The sequence below is a fragment of the Cydia amplana genome, chromosome 4 (assembly GCF_948474715.1).
Source record: "Cydia amplana chromosome 4, ilCydAmpl1.1, whole genome shotgun sequence".
NCBI lineage: Eukaryota > Metazoa > Arthropoda > Insecta > Lepidoptera > Tortricidae > Cydia > Cydia amplana.
This window is the reverse complement of record NC_086072.1, coordinates 13,138,294-13,163,807: the sequence shown is the minus strand read 5'-3', so window position 1 is coordinate 13,163,807 and position 25,514 is coordinate 13,138,294. Positions and strand designations below refer to the sequence as shown.

The 25,514-nt window shown below is 40.4% G+C and overlaps 1 protein-coding gene across 1 annotated transcript; it reads left to right on the top strand.

Annotated features, from left to right (window-relative positions):
- Window positions 1–251: 251 nt before the first annotated feature.
- LOC134647203 (integrator complex subunit 6) lies at window positions 252–25,283 on the top strand. The gene is made up of 16 exons (XM_063501428.1): window positions 252–601; window positions 695–772; window positions 1,737–1,976; window positions 5,016–5,196; window positions 10,370–10,590; window positions 11,632–11,814; window positions 12,532–12,684; window positions 13,123–13,353; window positions 14,017–14,211; window positions 14,971–15,180; window positions 17,302–17,502; window positions 18,089–18,397; window positions 19,388–19,553; window positions 21,740–21,921; window positions 23,541–23,664; window positions 24,760–25,283. The coding sequence occupies exons 1-16, from the start codon at window positions 485–487 to the stop codon at window positions 24,987–24,989; spliced, it is 3,021 nt and encodes a 1,006-aa protein (XP_063357498.1). The 5' UTR covers window positions 252–484; the 3' UTR covers window positions 24,990–25,283.
- Window positions 25,284–25,514: the final 231 nt, after the last annotated feature.

Genomic DNA, 25,514 nt, shown 5'->3' with positions numbered 1-25,514 from the left:
GACCTTTGACACACTATATATAGCTGGTCAACCAAATCTTGTCAGTAAAAAAAGGCGCGAAATTCAAATTTTCTATGGGACGATATCCCGTCGCGCCTACATTTTTCAAACTTGCCGCCTTTTTCTACTGTCAAGATCTGGTTGACCAAGTATATTTTACGCACGCAGTATAATAAGAAAATTGTGGATAATTAAATATAATTAAAAAGGAAAATGTGTTACATATTATGGCAACATAAAAGCTAAGCTGCCGAGTTTCCGAGCAAACCCGAACGTTTTTCTCGGAAGCCGAAAATAACCGAACGTATCACGTGGTACTTTTTGGAGTCTTCGTGGCGTAGCTTGTTCAGCTGCTCGTCGAAGCGGCTGTCGGACGGTCGCCTCTCAACGAGTCTGCGTACGATGTAGCGGCCATTTTTGTTCTTAGTTCATTACAGTGCGCATATTTTAATGTATTTAGACCAATATTTAGGCAATTTTCACGATGACTATAATAGTTTTTCTAATAGATACATCAGCCTCTATGAATCAAAGAGCTTATTTGGGCGGACGCCCAACATTGCTCGATGTAGCCAAGGGCGCTGTGGAAACGTTCGTAAAGGTACGTGCAGTGTCATCGACTCGTCAACCGCCTCGTTTTGTGATTTATTTGTTTATCGCGTGATTGCTAAAACTGCATCATTTTACTTCGTAGGTACGTCAACGTTCCCCTGAAAGCAGAGGTGACAGGTATATGCTTCTAACTTTCGAAGAGCCACCCGCGAACATCAAGGTTAGTATTATCGAAGTAAACACGTTTTCAAATTATTTTCTTTATCATGTGCATAAAGGGGCTTAGAGACGCCGGTTTTGTAGCATCCTTAGTAGAACCACTATAATCTGCAGTCCAGTCCATGGCCATACTTTGAAGGTGCGAATTTTACTGAAATAGACAGAACGACGTAAACAGGACAAGCCGCTGCCGCCACCGTTGCTGCCTCCGCGATAGCGTTCGCGACTGCGCTCTCGTCGCACAATCCTATTGGCCAATCCGGTACTCGACGAAAATGGCGATAAGAGAGGGAAATATGAATTTGTACTACCGCGGTGTTCTTCACGCACTTAGCAGTGAATTGAATTATTCATTACTCGTGGAATAGAGTAATCCTGAATATCCTGATTAGTATTTCTTTTACATGTCATAAAATCATGATTAGTATTTCTTTTACATGTCATAAAATCATATTGGATTTCAATAGTGCTTGCTCAAATGATCATCTTTATATGGTCAAAGTAATATTAGGTCCTATAAGTATTTTATCATAATTATTGTATCAGGCATTGGTTTGTGGGATTCCATGGTAAAAAGTTAAATATTATTATTTTAGTGTGTCAAAGGTCTGTTTGATTTCAAACATAGACAGAGAGAATCATACTATCTTTGTCTTACACTAGTACTAGCACCCAAAAGAAAAGGATGAGTATAGTTTTTTTTGTTCCTATTTCCTGACAAGATTTGGTTGAGCCAGTATAACGCTAGATCCTGGAAGTGAAATGATGTTTACATATACTTAGTTGGTCAAACCAATTTGTCAGTCAGTAAGAACCAGGAAAACTATACTCATCGTTTTCTTTTGGGTGGAAGTACTAGTGTAAGACAAAGATAGTATGATTCTCTCTGTAAAATTTTGTTGAAATAAGACATAGTCCTTTGACAAACTATATGTATTTAACTGTTTTTCTTTTTGCTTTTGCAGGCTGGATGGAAGGAAAATTTAGCAACATTTATAAATGAGCTGAAAAACTTGCAATGCCTAGGACTGACAACAATGGGTGCCGCATTAAAACATGCATTTGATGTGTTGAACATAAACCGCATGCAGACGGGCATAGACACATATGGCCAGGGCAGGTGCCCCTTCTACTTGGAGCCTTCAGTCATTGTTGTTATAACTGATGGAGGGAAACTATCAAGCAATGCTGGCATTCAAGAAGAAGTTAGTATTCTTATTTTTTTTGTTATTGTTTATACAATACTACTTGCTAAGTAATACAATATTGTCTTATTAAATTTTAAAAGCTATAACCTACAGCACTTGCAGGTCTAGAGTAGTCCAGAGGTGTCACAGGATAAATTGCCTACAATTAAGAATTGCCCATCAAATCCAAATTTACCATTAGTTTTTAAACAATTCCATGCAAAACAAAAGTTATCACCAGTAGATAATAACAACAGCTTGTGTGCATATAAGTATGATTTTATCACAGAAGGTTAATAGAGAAGTAGTACCGCTGTATGCTGGTTTAAGGGTTTAATAAAAATATTAGGCTTGGGCCCTTAATCTTGGCAGTGTCCACAAAGACATGATCTCTTTGCTATGTATGACCTCTAAAAGCTTTGTTCGGTTATTCCTTAGAATCTTGTAGTAGTAGTAGAATAAGAAAAGAAAGTCTATCAAGAAAAATGTATGCTCGAAAAGATGGCGCCATACCTTTGGCCTTTACTCATATAGATGACACCGTTAGATATTTAACAATTTTAACACATATCAGTGAAAGAACAAGGATCAAAGTCATATGGCGTTCTAAAAGTTTTAATCCTGTGTCGAAAGATGGCAGTAAATTTACTGTGACTACAACATTTACTTTGACGTATGTTATCCTCTATATTAAATTCTCTTTGATGACACCAAACAATTAATGGTTAAAGGACTAAAGGGGCCCACTGATTAACAGTCCGCCGGACGGTATCGGCCTGTCAGTTAGAACAAAAAGTTGACAGTTCCGAAAAACTGACAGGCCGATGCCGTCCGGCGGACTGTTAATCAGTGGGCCCCTTTAGACCAATCAAATGAACTTTTTCCAATTAGACCAATCAAAAGATTTCTACTGTGGTTGGCTCTTTTCTTCAATAGTGTGTCAACTGTCAACCCCTGCCCTGGTAAAATGAAATAGTCCAAGTGACCGAAAGTTTCTGGGAGTCCTGAGAACACATGAAATTACCAGTGTTGGCCGAACGTTAAATAATTGTAATTGACCATTAACCAGTACAAATTGAATCGTAAACCGTAACGGACGGTTACAATTTACGGTTCAATTTATAATGGGTAATGGTCAAAAATAGTCAATTGCATTAACGTTTCGGCCAAACACTGGAAATTACAACATTAAAAAAAAACCGTTGTACCATGTTAAAAATGAACTTAATTAGTAATGGTTTCCGTAATGGAAATAAGTGACCTGAATCTGACTGACATTTCCTTGAGTGGCCAATTATTGTCAATTACCCTATACATCAATAGGGTATTTCACTGTATTTAAAATAAATTATTTTACACCATACATGAAATAAAGCACCAGAAGATTAATATAGAAAAGTAGACAGCAGTTACTTTTAGACACAATTTCTATTTTAAAACCCGTAATTTGATTGTTACGTCACATGCTAGTGTTTCATATAAATTCCAAAGCAAAATCGTTTTGACAGTTCGAAAAAAGAAACTGATTTCACTAGTAGTCAAATACCCTATTGCTGACAATGTTATGTAGATATTTATCATCACTACATAGTATAAAACAAAGTCGCTTCCCTGTCTGTCTGTCTGTCTGTATGCTTAGATCTTTAAAACTACGCAACGGATTTTGATGCGGTTTTATTTAATCGATAGAGTGATTGAAGAGGAAGGTTTATGTATAATTTGTTAACCCGTGCGAAGCTGGAGCGGGTCGCTAGTAGTTAGTATATAATAAATGCAGGTCCTTTACCTGTAACATAGTCCATGTTTTTTACTTACAATCAGGAATACAATACAACATACATTCTAAAGAGACTAGCCATTACAATATACATATATAATAAACATAAAAATAACAAATAATTTTGTTTAGGTTAGTCATTTATTCACAGACAGATGAATATTAATTTTATCCAAGATTGCCTTAATTGATTTGCCCAGATCTCTTGTGATCAATCAGGTGTCCTCATTAAAAAAAATCCGTCGTCCATAGGCTACGGTGACTGCTTAACATCAGGCGGGCCTTATGCTTTATTGCCACCGACGTGGTATAAAAAAAAACTTCGAATTTGAATACCTATACAGTATACAGTGGCTATAGTAATAGCTCTCTTATCTGAAGTTTGTTTTACGAAGGTTCAACCACAGCATAATATCTACTGTGGTTACAAAATAAAATTTCGTAGTACATTGTGATGCAATATTCAGAAACCACTTTTGTTCATTTAGCAGCATATTTTGTTTGACTGTGCATAAGCTCATTGCCGCTGCTGTGTGTAAACAATTCTTTATTTTAAATAGACAACTCTAAATTCTTTTTTTTTAATGCGTAAGTTGTTATTTGGAGAGCCATAAGAGCGTGTTCACATATACTCGGTCAACCAGATCTTGACAGTAGAAAAAGGCGGCAAATTTGAAAAATGTAGGCGCGAAGGGATATCGTCCCATAGAAAATTTGAATTTCGCGCCTTATTTTACTGACAAGGTTTGGTTACTGTACTTATAAATCGTGTCGTATATATTTTTATTTAGCTAGTTACGATTTTAGTACCTATTTCAAAGAACGACTACCTAACAATAAAACTATAAATGGAACTGATAACGGAACTATCGTTTTATCAAATATTATCACAAAATAAGAGTCCATTCACATGCGCTTAAAAATAAAATTATGCAATGTATTTATTGAGATTATTGGAGGACATCATTGGGGATAATGAGGCGTTCAAATTAATATTCTTTCCCCTTTATTAATAATACTTGAAGTGTCTCAAATAGTTACAATACGTTTTGTCTCTTTCTAACAATAAAAATATTAAAGTGAGAAAGGATAACTATAACCGGTCAAACAACTTTGTCAGTAGAAAAGGGCGCGAAATTGTAATTTACTATGGCACGATTACCCTTTGCGCCTACATTTTTTTAAATTTGCCGCTTTTTTCTACTGATGGAAATGGGTTGATATACTAAATTAGTGTTAATGAGCTTTTTTGAATAACGGCAAATTATCTTTCTTTACAGTTCAACCTACCAATGAACTGCCCCATTCCTGGCTCGGAGCTGACCCGGGAGCCATTCCGCTGGGATCAGCGATTGTTTTCATTGGTACTTAGATTGGCCGGTACCCCTGCCGTCGAGAGGGACTCGGGCCTCGTGCCTTCGGACACGTCGCCTATTGACGCCATGTGCGAAGTTACCGGTGGTAAGTGATTGTGATTATCTTTAACCTACAAACGATCTGCTACATTATAAGCTCAGAGATAACATGGGAGCATTCTGTTGGGACCAGAGATTGTTTTCATTGGTGCTTAGATTGGCCGGTACCCCTGCCGTCGAGAGGGACTCTGGCCTCGTGCCTTCAGACACGTCGCCTATTGACGCCATGTGCAAAGTTACCGGTGGTAAGTGATTGTGATTATCTTTAACCTACAAACGATCTGCTACATTATAAGCTCAGAGATAACATGGGAGCATTCTGTTGGGACCAGCGATTGTTTTCATTGGTGCTTAGATTGGCCGGTACCCCTGCCGTCGAGAGGGACTCTGGCCTCGTGCCTTCAGACACGTCGCCTATTGACGCCATGTGCGAAGTTACCGGTGGTAAGTGATTGTGATTATCATTAACCTACAAACGATCTGCTACATTATAAGCTCAGAGATAACATGGGAGCATTCTGTTGGGACCAGAGATTGTTCTCATCATGTTTAACTTTCCAACAAACTACTATGTTATTAAATCAAAGCTGACTCGGCAGCAGTTTTCTCCTGCAGCCTACTCATTGTTACTCCTGCAGTCGAGACGGACTCGGGGCTCGTACCCTAGACACGTCGCCTATTGATGCCATGTGCGAAGTTGCCGGTGGGAAGTGCTAAAGTTTGACTTGCCCACAAACTGCTATGTCATTGGCTAAAAGCTGACACGGGAGCCATTCCGTTGAGACCAGGGCTATAACCGCGAAAATCGATTCGCGATTCGCAAATAGCGGGTATCTTTCTCTGTCACTCTAATTACGCCTTCATTGGAGTAAAAGATAAAGATCCCCGCAATTTGCGAATTTCGGTTTTCGCGGTAGGTCCCCAGAGATTGTTCTCTTTGGTATTTACTCCTGCAGTCGAGACGGACTAGGATTTCATGCCTTCTGACACGTTGCCTATTGATGCCACGTGTGAAGTTACCACTGGTAGTGATCAATGTTTAATCTAGGAAAAAACTGCTTTTATAATTAAAATCATTGATGTGTGAGAACACTGAGAACCATTCTGCTGAGACCAACTATTGTTCTAATTGGTAACTATGTAGTTAGCGTCCAGCAGGTGACTGTGAGGGACTCCGACCACGCGCTTTAACCCTTCGTCACGCCTATGACGCGCTATCGTAAACCTTATTGTATTGCATGATGGTTAATATTCAATTGAAACGATCAAAGTGTTAAGACACGTCACCATAGATATATCGTTACCTAAGTTATCAATGATTACCTACCAACGAAGTACCGTATACTTAGCTCGCATTGATGCGTTTGTGGGACTTTTATTTCAAGAGGTAAGTATAAATAAGCATTGTAAATTAACAATTGAACATACATTTTATTGAAAATCCAAGAATACCACATAAGTCAGTCTAAACTATTAGGGCTCATTTAGACAATGCGAGAACTCGCATGCGAGTTTCATTACATTGCGGGTTTTGATCGGTCGGTTAAATTGGACGTAACCAACAGTCCGCAATGTAACTAAAATCGCATGCGAGTTCGCGCGCCGTCTAAATCAGCCCTTAGGATAAAAATTATGATACGATAATGATCATATAATATCTTACGCTTAGGGCGTATTCACCAAGCTACTACTTATATTTCAACAACCTCCGATCGTAATCGTAACATTCATACAAACTATTAGATATACTTGGTCAACCAGATCTTGACAGTAGAAAAAGGCGGCAAATTTGAAAAATGTAGGCGCGAAGGGATATCGTCCCATAGAAAATTTGAATTTCGCGCCTTTTTTACTGACATGATTTGGTTGACCAGCCCTAGTAGCACGGTCGCATTTTTATCGTTTATCACCATGCCTGTCACGTTCTAACAAGTATGTAAGTGCGAAAGTGACAGGCATAGTGATAGTCGATAAAAATGGATCCGTGCTGAGCCCGCAGCTATAGATGTCAAAGCATAAATTAAGTTCATTATTGAAAGTGATTACTGAATACATATTTAATATCGGATTGTATTCCGAGGGTTCCGCACCCGGTACTGTATGTGTTAATGCCATATTTTTTTTTGTTTAATCAAGATTTGATTATTTTATACATTAGCCCCGGTTTTTTTTACATATTGTGCTGATTAAACCTATTGTATATAAATAAAATAATTCTAATAATAATTACACGTCTGACGTGTAAACATAAAACACTAAAATACCTATATAATCCATGTCTTTATAAAATCATACATTTGAACCAGACATACATGTATTTAATTTCAGTGCCTATAAAGTCTATGAACCAATTTTGTATTTTTTTTAAATCAAGTCTTCTAGAACGGTGAAAACTACTAGAACGCTTTAGAGATGGGACTTATGTATTCTAACCACAGACAGCCGGACAAACTGTTTATTCAATATTCATAGAGATCCTTTCGAACTGACCCCTAAAAGAAGGGCCTTTGAGCATGATTCACACGTCAATTATTTAAAACAAATGCGCTCCGTGCGAAAAATTGGATAGTGAGAGCCCTACGCTAAACCTGTCCAACTAGTTTTTGTGGTCGCATGTGTATACGGTTCACTTAGTGTCAAGGTGATCTCTGTCACATAAACAACTATGAGATTTTATTTATATTTTTTACGCCTTTTATTATGATTATGATTCATCCATTAGATTACTTGGGTTTTGATTTTTTGTTGAGACTAGGTACAATGTCAATGCGCATAGTTGGAAATGTCAGTGCAAATGTTTGCACGTCGTTTCACTTCAGGCCATTAATCTATGTAACCATTAAAAATAAACAAAAAAGCTTTAACAGTTTTGAATGATTCATGGTTAGTTTCATTAGACTTATAGTACAAAATATAATCACGGTCAATATCCCGGTCGATATAAGTGTAAGTAGTGAAGAAAAGCTTTGTTTAATCATAAACACTTGCCTTTTTAGGGTTCCGTAGCCAAATGGCAAAAAACGGAACCCTTATAGATTCGTCATGTCTGTCTGTCTGTCTGTCTGTCTGTCCGTCTGTCCGTCTGTCTGTCCGTCCGTATGTCACAGCCACTTTTCTCCGAAACTATAAGAACTATACTGTTGAAACTTGGTAAGTAGATGTATTCTGTGAACCGCATTAAGATTTTCACACAAAAATAGAAAAAAAAACAATACAATTTTGGGGTTCCCCATACTTCGAACTGAAACTCAAAAATTTTTTTTTCATCAAACCCATACGTGTGGGGTATATGGATAGGTCTTCAAAAATAATATTGAGGTTTCTAATATCATTTTTTTCTAAACTGAATAGTTTGCGCGAGAGACACTTCCAAAGTGGTAAAATGTGTGTCCCCCCCCCTGTAACTTCTAAAATAAGAGAATGATAAAACTAAAAAAAATATATGATGTACATTACCATGTAAACTTCCACCGAAAATTGGTTTGAACGAGATCTAGTAAGTAGTTTTTTTTTATACGTCATAAATCGCCTAAATACGGAACCCTTCATGGGCGAGTCCGACTCGCACTTGGCCGCTTTTTTTATACTTTAGGTACGGATGTTTCAAAGTTTTGTACAAGGTTAAAAAGAACAACACTACTTAGTCATAAATTTACACATTTTAGATATTTTAATAACTTCCGTGAAACACAGACACATTTTAGACAGAGAGACATTTTAGATAATTATATTTTATTCTAATTCTATTGTTTTGTTTTGTTTAAAAGTTACGTCGCCCGTATGTTAATAATTTATTTGTATATCCATTCATATTTTATTGGAGAGAATTGTCTACAGCTTTATTTTAACCAGAGCTGTATGTGGGTTGTTAACTTGTGATAGTTTCACCACATAAAAGTAAAAGCTATTTATGGTCGGGTGAAATGGTTGCCTGCATAAGCCTCTGACTTAATCAATGCTTTGGTTTTCTCTGCGGGCTCAGCATGGTTTCATTTTTATCGCCTGTCAATATGCCCGTCACTTTCGCACTTACTTATTTGTTAGAACGTGACAGGCATGGTAACAAGCGATAAAAATGCGACCGTGCTACCGCCGCTGCTTTTAAGACTTCACAATTGCTCATGTTTAAAGTTCATTCGATTTTACGTATACTTTTGTAAATATCAAAACAATTGCGATACGTGACCTGAAGTTCACGTTAGCATTTTTGCTGTTCTGTTGGCTATAACCCGATATAAACATAAGCAAAAAATTGCTTTTCGAGCCCAATAACGTCATATGTCTATAAAAAATTACGATGGAAGTATGTCATCACTTATACCGCAGCCACATTAAATGGTCATGTTTATGAATAAATAATTATTAAGTTTTAGACCTATACGGCGTTATTCATAAACGGCTTTTAACTTATCAGGTGATGATCTTCGTTTGTCCCTCTCTATGGCATAACGACAGATAGGGACATACGACGATCATCACCTGATTAAGTTAGTAGCCGTTTATGAATAACGCCAATACGTAATAAAGCGACGTTAAACAAGAAACCCCCTTAGGACTCATGACTGGAGTCGGTGTGGAATTCAATTATGCTTATTGTTATAAATGGGTTATAAATTGTGTCAACAATTGACCCGACCTCTACCTCACTGTTTTATAATAGGTAGTTATCTTTTTAACAACGGTTACCGGTAAACAAGGCCTACAGTCAGCAGCAAAAGTTGCTAAGCGGGCGAGGAGTTCAAAATTACCTTGACACTCTCTTATTCTCTTAACAATAAAGTCGCGTCAAGATCATTTTGAACACCAGGCCCGCTTAGCAACTTCTGCTGCTGACTGTACTATTGCATTTGACATCTTACTCCAGGGGTGTCACATGCGTGTTACCTGAGTTAAAGGATTATGAGAACTTGCTGTTTTGTCAGCTTAAAATACTTCTTACGATTCGTAATATGTACGTTTTCTATCACGCCACCTTGAGCATTGAGAAGAGGGTAGTCGTTTCCCTTTAGTAGGTACAGTCAGCAGCAGAAGTTGCTAAGCGGCCCAGGTGTTCAAAATGATCTTGACGCGACTGTATTGTTAAGAGAATAAGTGCGTGTCAAGGTAATTTTGAACACACGTCCGCTTAGTAACTTCTGCTGCTGACTGAACCTACTTGAAGCACTGTCGCGCCTCTCAGTTTACTAAATAACGTTTTGTAACTAAATGTATTGTTCCAGGTCGGTCCTACTGCATCACGTCACACCGGATGTTGATGCAATGCATCGACAGCTTAGTCCAAAAGGTCCAAAGCGGCGTGGTGATAAATTTCGAGAAGATCGGACCCGATCCCCCGCCGATCGACGGGGGGACAGTGAAAGATGGGACTGAACCGGCAGAACCTGAGGTGACCCATGGGGAACCGGAAAAGGAAATTGAAGGGGACAATGATAGGAATGGGGTAAGTTGTGATTAATATAACATACTGTAAAACTATCTATATATATAAACGTGAAAGACCTGACTGACTGACTGACTTAAATCAACGCACAGCCCAAACCGCTGGGACTAGAAAGTTCAAATTTGGCAAGTAGGTTCCTTATAAGGTCCACTAAGAAAGGATTTTTCAAAATTCATCCCCTAAAGGGGTGAAATGGGTACCAAAGTTTGTATGGGGAAAATATACTAATCCACGGGTACGAAGTCGCGGGCAACAGCTAGTAACTCATAAATGTCATAATCTTCCAACTATGGTACAAAACGAATTCAAATAGTATCTTGGTTTAGGTGTGTTTATTTGAATGACTTACTTCTGAGGCAAATTATATTTAGGTATAAATAAATAAAAAAACAGAAAACAAAAACTAATTGATCAAAATACTATATACTAAATTAAGTAAGTACCTATTGAACTTGTGGACCATTTTTCTAGAGTCTAAAATTTGCTAAAGATACGATATGGATCGGATATGTCAGTGTCATTGACATAATATATCCGATATAGGGTTTGCAATCCGGATCCGGAAAGTATGAAACTATCCGGATCTGGATCCGGATCCGCGGATCTTCCCATACATTTCGGATCCGTCGTGCAAACCCTAATCCGATAGATAAAAATCCTGGTTTTTTGCGTCCCGGGCGTGCAGAATGGGTAAAACTAAAAACAACCCTGAAATCACAACCCACTTTGTCATGTTCACTGCAGGTGAATATGAAATCATCTGAATTATTAAATTTATTAGCTTACGATATATCGGCGACTTGAAATATGTACATGAACGCAATATTTATAAATCACATAATTTTGAATAATTTTACGGTTTAGACTCACTTGTTTTAAGTCACTCGCGCGACATGTCACGGCCGTCGTGAACGCTGCTCGCACTGTTAGTGCTTGAGAAAGGAGACCTAGGTTCTCCGAAACATGTCGCGCGAGTGACTTAAAACAAGTGAGTCTAAACCGTAAAATTATTCAATATTAGTAAATCACATAATGTTTTAGCGATGGAACGGCGGGCCGTACCAAAGCAGCATGACCACCAACCAGGGTCCGACCGCACCGCAGGCGTGGCACTCCTGCCGCCGGCTCATCTACGTGCCGCGGACCGTCTCACAGAAAGGCTTCGCTGTCGGCTTCTGGCCGATCCCAGAGTCTTTTCGGCCCGACCCTAACGCGCCTACTTTGGTAAGTATACCATTAGTGCAGTCACAGAATAAATAATAGTACTAAGTACAGAAGACTCACTCTCTAACAAAATGCGTCTGTTACGATCAGCACAGATATGGCTGCTAGGTGGCGACAGCGCCACGCGCGGCTTATGGCTTTCCCCAAAATTGGGGCCGAACGAATGTACTTTTAGCTGTACCTGTAGCAAAGCGACGAAATCGCGGAGTGAGACACGCCTGGTGCAGTGAAGCAACGTGAACTAGGGTTCGAAATGTGCCAGAGACTCTAATCCTAGCCGAGTTGGGAACCCCTAATCTAAAAGGCTTCGCTATTGAATTCCGACCGATGATTCAGGAAACTTTTAGAATTAGGATTTATTTATTTCAACTTTAGGCATTACCTCAATGCGGCGCTACTTTGGTAGGCCTAGTTTTTTTTACAAATAAACCAAAGCCTTAAGATCAATGTTTTCGATAATTGTTTGATTAAATTTAATAACAGATCGTGTGAACCGTCCGTTATCGATATGATACGAGTATCTATGGGAAATCGTCTCATGGAATGCCATACACAGATGGACAAACACTAGATAGATAGACAGATGTGCAACTGTCATATAAATATTAAAATAATTTAAAGATGGAAAATTTGGTTTTCCATACAAAAATATGGAATTTCCGAAATTCTATGTGGAACGAAACTTCGACGGCGCATTAGTATGTATTACGTTTTCAGCCGCCGCGGTCAGCGCATCCCGCGGTGAAGTTCACGTGCTCGAGCCAGGAGCCGATGGTGATCGACAACCTGCCGTTCGATAAGTACGAGCTCGAGCCCAGCCCGCTCACGCAGTTCATTCTCGCCAGGAAACAACCCACCACTTGCTGGCAGGTCAGTGCAAGCCTTTACCTTTCATTTTACTTCTTTTTGACGCCTCTATGACAGGACGGGAGTTCATATGTTGACATCATGAGCTTCGGTTATAAACTGGTTAATACTGGACCCACGCCTTATATAGAGGGTACCTGTACCTACATTGCTTCGTTTATACCTAGGTACATGACAAACGTACTACAGTTACAAACAGACACCTTTATTTCATTGTGCCATACACTTTAACCAAAAAACATCTTGTGATTTTACTGTATTAATTAATAACACTCTTTAAAAGAGTTGCAGTGACCAGCATGTTCTATATTGTATTATATATTGCAAATATTACTCTATTATACGCTTTTGTTTTTACTGTTTACTTCATAAGTCAAATCATATTTTTCATCATAATGTGCATTTTTATTTAAGTACTTATTGTCATCTTACCAATTCCAGGTGTTCGTAGCAAACAGTGGTTGCAAGAACTCCGAAGTGACCCACCCGTTTGGCTACCTGAAGGCGTCAACGAATCTCACGTGTGTGAATTTGTTTGTGCTACCATATAACTATCCGGTGCTGCTACCGCTTCTCGATGACCTCTTCAAAGTTCATCGGTGTAAGCCCACTCCGGAGTGGAAGTTGGCTTTCCAGCAGTATCTAGATAGGATGCCTTCGTATTATGTCACGGTAAGCTGCTTCTGCCCTTTCGTTATGCAAGGTGGACATCATGCGTCTTAAATGCAGTCGTACGATCTTTTGCTTTTAACATTAAATAACTCTTATAGTTCGTTTTTTTTAGCATTAGAAAGAACTTGCAAGAAGGTAAGCGATCTTGACATGTCTTTTAATTGAAAAACGCTTTTTAAAAATCAAAAACTATTACTTATGAATGCAGAAGAATATAAATGATCGTATTAGATTCATAATTGTTACATATTTGCCGTAACTTATTTTTAAAATGTGTTTTTCAATTGAAAGACACATCAAGATTGTTTACCTTATTTCTAATGCTAAAAAAAACGAACTGTAGTATTGACTGGCTAATAATTAAAACTTTTATGGCTCTCTTGCCTCCTCAAATTGTTAATAACTTGCCTTGACTTCACATACCTTCAATATTTAACAGCTAATAATATCATAATAGTACCTATATTTAAGTTTCATTGTTTGGTGCCAATTTAATAAAAAAAAATGTTTTAATTTTGAAACTTATGATTATCTGTCTAGTTTGTTTGCTGTTTAGATTGACTTGAAATTTTTCTTTTATGAAAAGATGCAAATTGGTTCCTAAAAATGGCTTCTAACTGTTCAAAAATAACATGTGATTCATACTTACGTTTTACGTTCCAGCCATTACGAAGAGCATTGGCGAAGATGGGCGCGTCGGCGCCCTTGGTTCAAAGCCTCATCCCTGATACGCAGGACAACTCACTTAGCTTCTCCGTACTGAATTACCTCAAAAGACTGAAAAACCAAGCTAAAATAGAATTCGAGAAGCTGTGTGCGGATGTTATTAATAAGGCTTCTTCGAATAATAGTCAAAAGGTAAGTTATTTATTTACTCCTATTCTCTCTATCTTCTACTCCTAAACAACTACTTGATGATCTGCGAAATTCCTTTTGGAACGACTGGTTCTTGGGTTGAAATCAATAGACTGGTAAATGAGCGTTTTCCAAAAAAAGTGTACATGTTATTCATGTCTTCAAAATATTGACTTCTTGGGCTCATTTTACTCAGAATCATTTGTACATTCACGCCTCATACATGAAAAAATGTGTCCCAAAATTTTGTATGAAAAAAAAATTTTTCCAGTGCGTCACGTTCATACAAATAAAAAAAAAATTCATACAAGAATGTGACGATCAGGAAAGGAAATTTTTGGACACATTTTTTTATGTATGAGGCGTGAATGTACAAATGATTCTGAGTAAAATGAGCCTAAGAAGTCAATATTTTGAAGACATGAATGAAATGTACACTTTTTTGGAAAACGCTCAAATATACTCGTGTTGTGGTAGATCTTGAATAAACGATAGCCCGGTTTTCGGTCCCTGTTCTTAATAAAAATATTGTGGATTGAGTGGAAATATTAGTGTGTAAAAATAGTTCAGTGTTTGACAACAATAATACGAGTACATATAGTTGGTCAAACCAATTTGACAGTCAGTAAGAACCAGGAAAACTATACTCATTCTTTTCTTTTGGGTGCTAGTACTAGTGTAAGACAAAGATAGTATGATTCTCTCTGTCTATGTTTGAAATGAGACAGTCCTTTGACAAACTATATGTGTTGAAACTTGCAGGTGGCCGAAAGCGTCCGCGTAATGCCGCGCTCCCCGCTCAAGAAGGACCTGACGACGCACCCGTGCCTCCAGGACAAGTTCTCGGCGCTGCGGGACCAGCTCAATGAGTTTGGTGGCTTCGTAGTCGGCCTGTCACGGGGACGGAACAAGAACCAGGCGCATACCTATAGAAACCCTTTTGATATACAGCGGAGGGATCTGTTGGATCAGGTATGTACATTAACAAGGGTCTCATGAGGTAATTGTCTTCAGGACAAGTTCTCGGCGCTCCAAGATCAGGTTAACAAACTCGGTGGCTTCGTAGTCGGCCTGTCACGTGGACGGAGCAGGAACCAGGCGCACACCTATAGAAACCCTTTTGATATACAACGGAGGGATCTGTTGGATCAGGTATGTACATTAACAAGGGTCTCATGAGGTAAATGTCTTCAGGACAAGTTCTCGGCGCTCCAAGATCAGGTTAACAAACTCGGTGGCTTCGTAGTCGGCCTATCACGTGGACGGAACAGGAACCAGGCGCACACCTATAGAAACCCTTTTGATATACAACGGAGGGATCTGTTGGATCAGGTATGTACATTAACAAGGGTCTCATGAGGTATATGTCTTCAGGACAAGTTCTCGGCGCTCCAAGATCAGGTTAACAAACTCGGTGGCTTCGTAGTCGGCCTATCACGTGGACGGAACAGGAACCAGGCGCACACCTATAGAAACCCTTTTGATATACAACGGAGGGATCTGTTGGATCAGGTATGTACATTAACAAGGGTCTCATGAGGTATATGTCTTCAGGACAAGTTCTCGGCGCTCCAAGATCAGGTTAACAAACTCGGTGGCTTCGTAGTCGGCCTATCACGTGGACGGAACAAGAACCAGGCGCACACCTATAGAAACCCTTTTGATATACAACGGAGGGATCTGTTGGATCAGGTATGTACATTAACAAGATTCTCATGAGGTATATGTCTTCAGGACAAGTTCTCGGCGCTTTAAGATCAGGTTAACAAACTCGGTAGCTTCGTAGTCGGTCTGTCACGTGGCCGGAACAAGAACCAGGCGCACACCTATAGAAACCCTTTTGATATACAACGAAGAGATCTGTTGGATCAGGTATGTACATTAACAAGGGTCTCATGAGCTATATGTCTTCAGGACAAGTTCTCGGCGCTCCAAGATCAGGTTAACAAACTCGGTGGCTTCGTAGTCGGCCTATCACGTGGACGGAACAAGAACCAGGCGCACACCTATAGAAACCCTTTTGATATACAGCGGAGGGATCTGTTGGATCAGGTATGTGCATTAACAAGGGTCTCATGAGGTAAATGTCTTCAGGACAAGTTCTCGGCGCTCCAAGATCAGGTTAACAAACTCGGTGGCTTCGTAGTCGGCCTATCACGTGGACGGAACAAGAACCAGGCGCACACCTATAGAAACCCTTTTGATATACAACGGAGGGATCTGTTGGATCAGGTATGTACATTAACAAGAGTCTCATGAGGTATATGTCTTCAGGACAAGTTCTCGGCGCTTTAAGATCAGGTTAACAAACTCGGTAGCTTCGTAGTCGGCCTATCACGTGGCCGAAACAAGAACCAGGCGCACACCTATAGAAACCCTTTTAATATACAGCGGAGGGATTTGTAGAATCATGTTTGTACTTTTACGAAGCAGTCAATTTCTTGGTGCTCATCAACGCGTTTAGCGGAATTGGCGACTTCGTAGTAGGCCTACGCGCGGACGAACTAAAGATGGCGTCACGTATACGAACCCTTTTAATATACTATATGGTTATGGGATTTACCCGAAGTGTTGAGCGGCAACAGAAATAATTAGACGCGAATATAAGGAACCCTCGGGATTCATTCGTCATTTCGTAGTTTGTTTGTCTCTTGTTATGACCCGATTTGTAAATTATGATAATTTCATTGTAAAATTGTCACAAAAACTACTGTGCATAATATGTAGTTTAAAATACATATTACACTTTACCTCCTCGGTAGATAAGCACGTGCGCAAGTGACATTTGAGTGCGTGCGTTATCGATCCCGCATATTATTCGTAAACACGCTGCCAAGGTCATCATGCTGATCTACCGACCTTTTTAAGCATTATATCCAACTTCTACTAATGCACGTAGAAGTAGAACAATTCTCTGCATTACTCTGTATTACATACTTTCATGAATCAGTTGCCCTAGAAGTTTCTGCCTCCAGCCCACGCTCGCTGCGATTTCGATACTAGTAAATAAATTCTAGTTTATCAAAGCTCTACTCTGCTGCTTACATGTGAAGTTACTCCTGCATTCCCTTACACTGTGGTATTGATTTGCAGGTGGTTCGAATGCGCGCCAACTTCCTGCAGCCGTCGCTGGCGCACACGCGGCTGGTGGACGAGGACAGCCTGCACTCGATGCCGGTGGCGCAGATGGGCAACTACCAGGAGTACCTCAAGCGCATGACGCCCCAGCTGCGCGAGATCGAGACGCAGCCCGTGCGACAACACATGTTCGGGAATCCGTTCAAGATAGATAAGGTATGGGATCGGAAGCGGATTTGTAACGAGGGGGAAAATTCCGAAAACCGGCTTTTTAAAGCTTTGTTATTTGATTTCTTTGGGACGGTTGGTTCCGAGAAATCGAGGGAATTGTTCAAATATAACTTAAATATAGTGATTTGGGTATTCTTATAGTAAAGTGTACACTTTTTCTTCTGAAGTGTCATTTGGGACACAGTATTTTCCATAAGTATAAAAAAATTGCGAACACTAACGATAACAGACTATTCGGGACAACCATCCTTTAGTGTTGGGGAACTTCATTAAAGGCACCCGGAATTGGGAACCTTGAAAGTAATTCCGATTTAGGTGCAAACGGTCGCTTAACCTGTCGAATCCCACGATATGACGTCACCATAAGCGTTCTGGCTCATATATGAGCCGTGGGAACTGACAGATTAAGTGATCTTTTAATTGGAAGTGCTATAATAATTAGCACTTAAGATTATAGGGCGCAGAGTTTATGGGGCCCGAATTATTTCTATTTTTACATTCTACTTAAACGTCGGGCTCATTTTCTTTCGGAGCTTATGAGCCATCTAACACGGGCGTACGCATGTTGCAGCGCATGATGGTGGACGAGGCGGACATCGACGGGCTGGGAGGCGTGCGCGGCGCGGGCGGCGGCGGCGGCGCTGGCGGCAAGCGCGGCGCCGAGTCCCCGCGCGCCGCGCCGCCCAAGCGCCGCGCCGGGCCCCTGCCGCACGACTACACCGCGCGCCGCCCCTCCGAGCCCCCGTCGCCGTGCCCCTGCCCCTCGCCCGCCGCCCCGTGCCCCTCCCCCGCGCCCCCGCCGGCGCCCGAGCCCGCGCGCCGCCCCGCCTCGCCGCTCGCGCCCGTGCCCGCCGACCTGCCCTCCGGCCGACCGCCCGAGGTACGTACACGCATCGACGTGTTTAACATCCATTTTCTCAAACATGCAATGAAATGTCGCCGAGTCCCCGCGCGCCGCGCCGCCCAAGCGCCGCGCCGGGCACCTGCCGCACGACTACACCGCGCGCCGCCCCTCCGAGCCCCCGTCGCCGTGCCCCTTGCCCGCGCTGCCCGCCGCCCCCTGCCCCTCCCCCGCGCCCCCGCCGGCGCCCGAGCCCGCGCGCCGCCCCGCCTCGCCCCTCGCGCCCGTGCCTGCCGACCTGCCCTCCGGCCGACCGCCCGAGGTACGTACACGCATCAACGTGTTTAACATCCATTTTAATTATTTTCTCAAAAATGGACGGCAAAGTCGACGTTGCCGGTTAAAAAATAGGTCGCGAAGTGCGTAGTTTATGGTCATTAAAAAAATTAAAAAGTTAAAAACATTGCAGTCTCGGTTTCGGGACTGCAATGTTGCATAGAAATTCCATTATTTAACGAGTTCCAAACTTTTTAAAACTTTAAATGGCCATATCAAATGAAGGTCCATTAAACAGCCAAACAGATGATCAGCACTTATTATTATACTGTTGGTACCGCGAGGTGTCTCAAATACGTTGGCGTATTTTCAGCACAAAAATACACTTCTTTTTTTTTAAAGGCAAGCAAATCTTTTTAATGGTTTTACTTTTTTCTGTGAAAATTAGAACGTTGCTTCTGTAAAATATTTGTATTTCTTGCACCATTTTGGAGAAAAGCACTATATATGTCTCACTATATATGACTCGGCTGGAAGGCTTCGGATTCAAGGTCGTCCGTTTAAAACGAATCCTCAGCCTGCAAGTAGCTACTTCCAAACCTCGACAATAATGTACTATTATTCTAACGTTATTGATACAAATATGGTTCAGAAATGTCCCCGTTGGAATCTTCTATTTATATTTGGTTACCTCAAGATTGTGATCCAGTTTCTATTGTACACCTAGTGAAGTTTCCCGTTGTCATATTGCAGGAGCCTCCCCACCTGGAGCCGGGCGGGCCGGGCTCGGCGCCGGCGCCGTGCGAGCCGCCGCCGCCCGCCGCCCCCGCCCCCGCCCCCGCCCCCGTCGCCGCCGCCCCCGTCGTGCCCCTCGCGCCGCCCAACCTGCCGCCCGTCGTCAAACCCTTCCTCAACGGAGGTCAGTACTTTGTTATTCGACATTCATTGTGTGAAGCTCCGAACTTATTACGCTAGCCGCGACCAGTAAGTACGAATCAGTGTGCGAATTGCCGGCGCGGACACGATACACCAACACGAAGAAATAAATTCACATCGTACGTGCCGGACGGTGCTGTTTGCGAGGATTTTTATTTGATTGAGTGAGGGTTTGAAGCTTAAGTGCAGTAGTTAGTAGTAGGCTTCAGGTTCAAATGAAAGCGAGTTTTTTTTTTTTTTTTTATTCAAAATTTTACATAAAAATACAGCATTTTAGTACCTTAATCTAATGCAGGGATGTTGCGGATGCAGATTTTTTGACATCCGCGGATGCGGATGCGGATGCTGATATTTAAAGGCTCACATCCGCGGATGCGGATGCGGATGCGGATGTCAAGATTAGGTACTTAGAAAACATCAAATATTACATTTTTAGTATTTTTTTATTAAAAGAAAACGTAACGTTTAGTATTTGAGCAAGAATATAGGTGCGTCATATTTAATAAATAGTAACTTGGCCGACTTTTCTGGATCTAGACGATTTCGTTATAGGTAATGACGAAATTACCTAGCACTTACGCCGCCGCTATGACGTTCCTGGGCCGACTTGTTCGACATCCGCATCCGCATAAGCTCCGCATCGATTTCATGCGGATGCGGATGCGGATGCGGATGTTGAAAATAATGCGGAAGTTCCGCGGTTGCGGATGCGGATGCGGATGTTCGCAACATCCCTGATCTAATGTTTCGCCAAACTGTGAGACAGTTTGTTGGCGGTGCTCTCTAGAGTAATCTTAAGCTAAATTAGGTACACTAATTATTAATAGTAACAAGTTAGCATTAGGAACATAAATTTACTTATATGTATGTATCTTAAATCTATCTTGCGTGACAGCATCACACTCAACTATAACCAGGCGTAGATCTTATATCGTAGAGATAAGGTCCACGCACGGCCATCCAATCACATTAAATTGTATTAAGCTTTGTTAATGAATTACTTTTTAAATAATTTGTATTCCAATTACACTTTACAGTCTAGCCTAGTAGGATTTCAATTGAATCAGTTAAGAGAGATAACCTAACATATATATTTGTTTAGTACATGACATTTCATGACATGAACATAACAGGGAGAATTCTTTATAATATTTATGTATTATAATATTAAAGCGGCACAAAAATTTGTTAAAAATCGAAAACAAGTAAGAAAGTAGGTAGCTAGGTTAAGTTTTCATATTTGTGTAGTAAAATCTGTTTAAATCTCGACTTTAATCTACCTATGTTTAATTTAGGTGTTTCAAGTAAAAGAGGGTACTCGTTATAAATTTTGGGAATCAAGTATTCTTTTGTTCTCCGGCCATAAAAGTTTTTTGCTGACGGTTGCGTCAATCTTATTTTCTTAGCAGACCTAGTGTCACGCTTACTTATTCTTGTTATTTTACAATCATCAATGTAGTAACTATGTAATACATTTAAATATACAACCTTACAATGCACAGGAAGTATCTTACAAGTTGAGAAAAGTGTATCATAATTATGTCTGTGTCGCGGTCGCAGACGTGGATTTTTCAAAAGTTAGCGCTGTTGACTTCATATTAATTATTATAAATGACGGTTCCACATTGTCTGACCTGTCTGAACTCTGTTAGATTTGAGACTATACAACTTTTTTAATTATACGTTTGCTTCGATCGGTTGGTTAACATTGGTATTACAAAATTCAAAACTGTTTTATTTACACCATTATAATTGAATACCTACTTTAACTTTTTCCTGAAGAATTAACTAGCAAAACTTGTCATGAATAAAAAAATTAGAATCAAACACAAAAGACAATTAAAGCAATACACGTGTTATAAAATATACAATTATACCTAGCAATAACCAGTTATGAAGCTGAATTATCGTAACATTCTTGTATGACCATAAATTATAATGTATCTGCAGACGCGTACACGACGATGGGCGGCAAGCTGCCGCGCTCGCCGTCAGGATTAACTAGCAAAACTTGTCATGAATAAAAAAATTAGAATCAAACACAAAAGACAAAGCAATACATGTGTTATAAAATATACAATTATACCTAGCAATAACCAGTTTTGGAGCTGAATTATCGTAACATTCTTGTAAGTAAAACATTGACCATAAATTATAATGTATCTGCAGACGCGTACACGACGATGGGCGGCAAGCTGCCGCGCTCGCCGTCGCCCGAGGCGCCGGCGCCGGCGCCGGTGTCGGTGGCGCCCGCGCACGACTCGCAGGAGCTGCAGATCAACGCCATCATCCAGGGCATCGCCGCTGGCACCAACACGCTGGCCCGCCCAAGGAAGCGGCCCCGGAAGAAGGTAAAGCTTTGGTTTCCTCCGAAAGCGGTGCCGTCATGTAGATGTTGCCAGATGGTTCGGCGGGATTCTCCCGATTTTTAGCATGTGTTCCCGATTCCCGACAAAGTGAAAATTGTCCCGAAAAACAGTTTCACGTTATAAAACAATAATTTCAAGTTCCGAACTGTCGTCGAGCGAGCAAGCGACCCGCGTCGAGCCCGTCAGCGCGCGCGCCCCCGCGCGTGGCGAGATCGGGCAGAGCAGCTGACGTAGTGCCAATAATGTCAAATATCGTTGTTTTTAATACAATTCATTTAATTAGAATGGTTTTTTTCCCGGTTTAAGGACCAAAATCCCGAAAAATTGATATTTTTTCCCGATAATAGCGCCCTTCGATCTGGCAACCCTACATGTAGCGGCCGTGTCCATACAAATACTACGACATCCATATTTAGCCGTATTATTTAGTATGGAGACGGCCGCTATATGACGGAACCGCTATCCTAGGAAAACCGATCTTAAGCGGCATTCTCGACCATGACGGTGTCTAGTTAGAACGGTTTCGCACTACGTCCGATCCGAATCCGTGAAAATATGGTCCGAAGTAACCGTAGAACTATTTCTATGGTAATTTACGCAATAGATCCGTCTGATTTCTTTCCGAAATCGGATGACGGAGATCGGATTTAGTGCGTAAATTACCATAGAAATAGTACTACGGCTACTTCGGAATATTTTCACGGGTTCGGTTCGGATTCGGATCCGACGTAGTGCGAAACCGCTCTTAGACCGAACGAAGACATTCACCGCAGCGCAGCCATAATAACGGAATTCTCACATTTTTTTTTCTATTTTGTCCTACGGAGACTTCCAATTTTGCGAAAATGTTTCATTCGTTGAAATATATATGTATTGTCTCTTGATTAATATCAATCGTGAAATAATATAAGCCGGGTTTCGCCTGCAAAATTAACTTGGGCGCTAATTAAGCTTGTGGAATTCGAAGTATGCTAATGTCAATTCGCATTATAAGATAAATAAAACTTGTTCAAGTGGAAGTCCAGGAACAAATAATGTCATTGATTTAGGGTTATGTACTATCGATTGAAGCTTGTTTATTGATTTTTTTTAATGAAAAGAAATCAAATTCTTACGTAACCCAAATATACTCTAGTTCAATTCAAGACCATCTTGTAAAAAAAAAGTGAAAATTCAAGACCTAACCTAACCTAACTAAAGAACCATTCGATCTGACGTCAAGTAAGCATGAAACAAACACAGTTTTCTTCAGATTCTGTTTAATTTGTACATACAATGTTATCTTCACTATGATTCCAATATCATAGATGGGTCAAAATTCTTTTCGATGTCTTTTTTCTGACCACTCAGTCACGCTTCTATTTTTGTCTTTAATCAAATAGTAAATAATTTTAAAATTTAAAAACTTAGTGCTATTGAATGTCTTTCCAGCTGTAGAATTGTAGATCATAATTCTCTTGAGAAAAATTAAAAATTAAATTTCACCCCATACAAAAAGCTCCATTCCGTCACATTTTTTGGGGACCAAAAACAAGACAACGAAAATAATTTTGACCCAGATGCGTTCAAGAAATGATTGCATTTGTTTTTTTCGTTTTTAGGTAGAGAAACCTTCCCCGCCACCTGCGTCTACTCTACCCACTCGGAAAGAGCTCGCAGACATCAGGAAACACAACCTGAATGTGAGATCAGAAGTGTATCGAGCCGTGCGTCGGCCGGGTAGAGGTTAGTATATCAGCATTACCGTAAAACGGGGTGACTAGGAAATTATGAGGATACTTTGATAGTTTTAAAACTGTTACTAAATTAGCATTATTCATTATTTTTCCGAAGTGTTCGTGTAACAAGTTAGATTATTACACATACTTGTTTACCTACTACTAAAAAATCCGAATAAAAATATGTTATGGCCGAAAAAATGAAATGTCGAAGTCGCCCCTGTATTTCAAAGTCACCCGGTTTACCGTACCATAGTTTTAGTGCGTTAGGGTGGTATTGCACCTGTCCATTTTCTTGGTTCAATGTGTATTTGCGTCTCACATTTAGCTTAATGAGAGAGTGAAACGCAACGCACATTGGACCAGGAAATTGGACAGGTGAAATATAGGGAGTGCTCCCGGTACTGGTTTTCTATACAAATACAATACCGGATCCGGGAATTCCCGGTTCTCACCATACAAACTCAGTACCGGGAGCATTCCCTAGTGAAATATGTACCATCCTTACTCAGACGCTTAGTGAAAATTATACAATTTAGTACGATGCAGTTGAAGGTTCTGCTGCGTGCGATTGGTTTGTATTATATTCAGATGAAATTTATTATTAACTTAAGAGCAAACTTAAACTACGTTCTACTAGAAAACCACCGCTCGACGACTTACCAATCTTTTAACGAATTAACTGTCAGAGCGAGCTATTCGCTACGTTCGTAGCCGAAGGGAAAACCCACGTGTAGCGAAAAGCGCCTACGAACAAAAGCCAAGCGGGTCGCTGGCAGTAAATGTGTTAACCTTTTGGACGCCAAGGACCGATATATCCGCACCGTAGGTTCAACTCCAAAGACCGATTAATCGGTCACAGACCACAGAGCAACATAGACCTACCTGCATATGCATAATATTAAAATTCAATTTCAGTTTTGACACTTCGGTGGCGTGGCATCAGCGTGACAGCTTTTTTGTTTGACACGGCGTCGAAAAGGTTGAGACTAATTAACGGTGTAGATCAGTAAATGTAACAAAACTCGATCGGTTTTACTGCACATTCGCACTCTCCTGAAGGTACCTGTTTTTTATTCTAAAGCATGTTACTTTGTTTCAGATTTCGCGAAATTGTTTGAACATTTAAAACAATTGAAAGGCAGTGTTGATATTAAAAAGAAACTAATACGTGAAGTGATAAACGAATCGTTAAGGTTCAAAAGAAAGGCTTTAGCAAAACTATTGGAAGACTTTTTAGCGGGCCTAGAGAAAAACGGTAACAGTGCTTCGGTTAACATGAAGAGATTAACCAATTCCTTATATAGTAACTCCACTAATAACTATAGCTAGTGTTACGTGAAATTGACGGACGTTCGGGACTTGGAAACACGCCGTAATAAAACTGGAGCAATAACGTGGGTACTTTAAGACCGGTTATCGCTGACAAGATATCACCGGATAGCTGGTTATCGGACAATGTCGTCGTATACCGTAAATGTTTTGCCTTAACACTTAATAGTGATATAAGCAACAGAACAAAACGCTTACGCAGTGAGAAGTAATATAATGTGATACATGCAATAATATTTACTTAAAATGTGTTCTTGTTTAATATCCTAATGTGTATTTACCATACTTAATACTTAAAACGTTCTGTGGCCGTCAAAATTATTCTGAATCTTCTGCAGGGCAGTATTCTGTGACCTACTTTTACTATTTGGTACTTAGAAATATTTACGTTAATCTTGCTATGACGCTGGACGCAATTTGACGCATAAGTGAAATCGAGGCGAGGTGATATTAAATAGATCTAATAGGTCGTATCACGTATCACGTATCCGAGACCTGAGATGGACAAAAATTCTGACAACATGG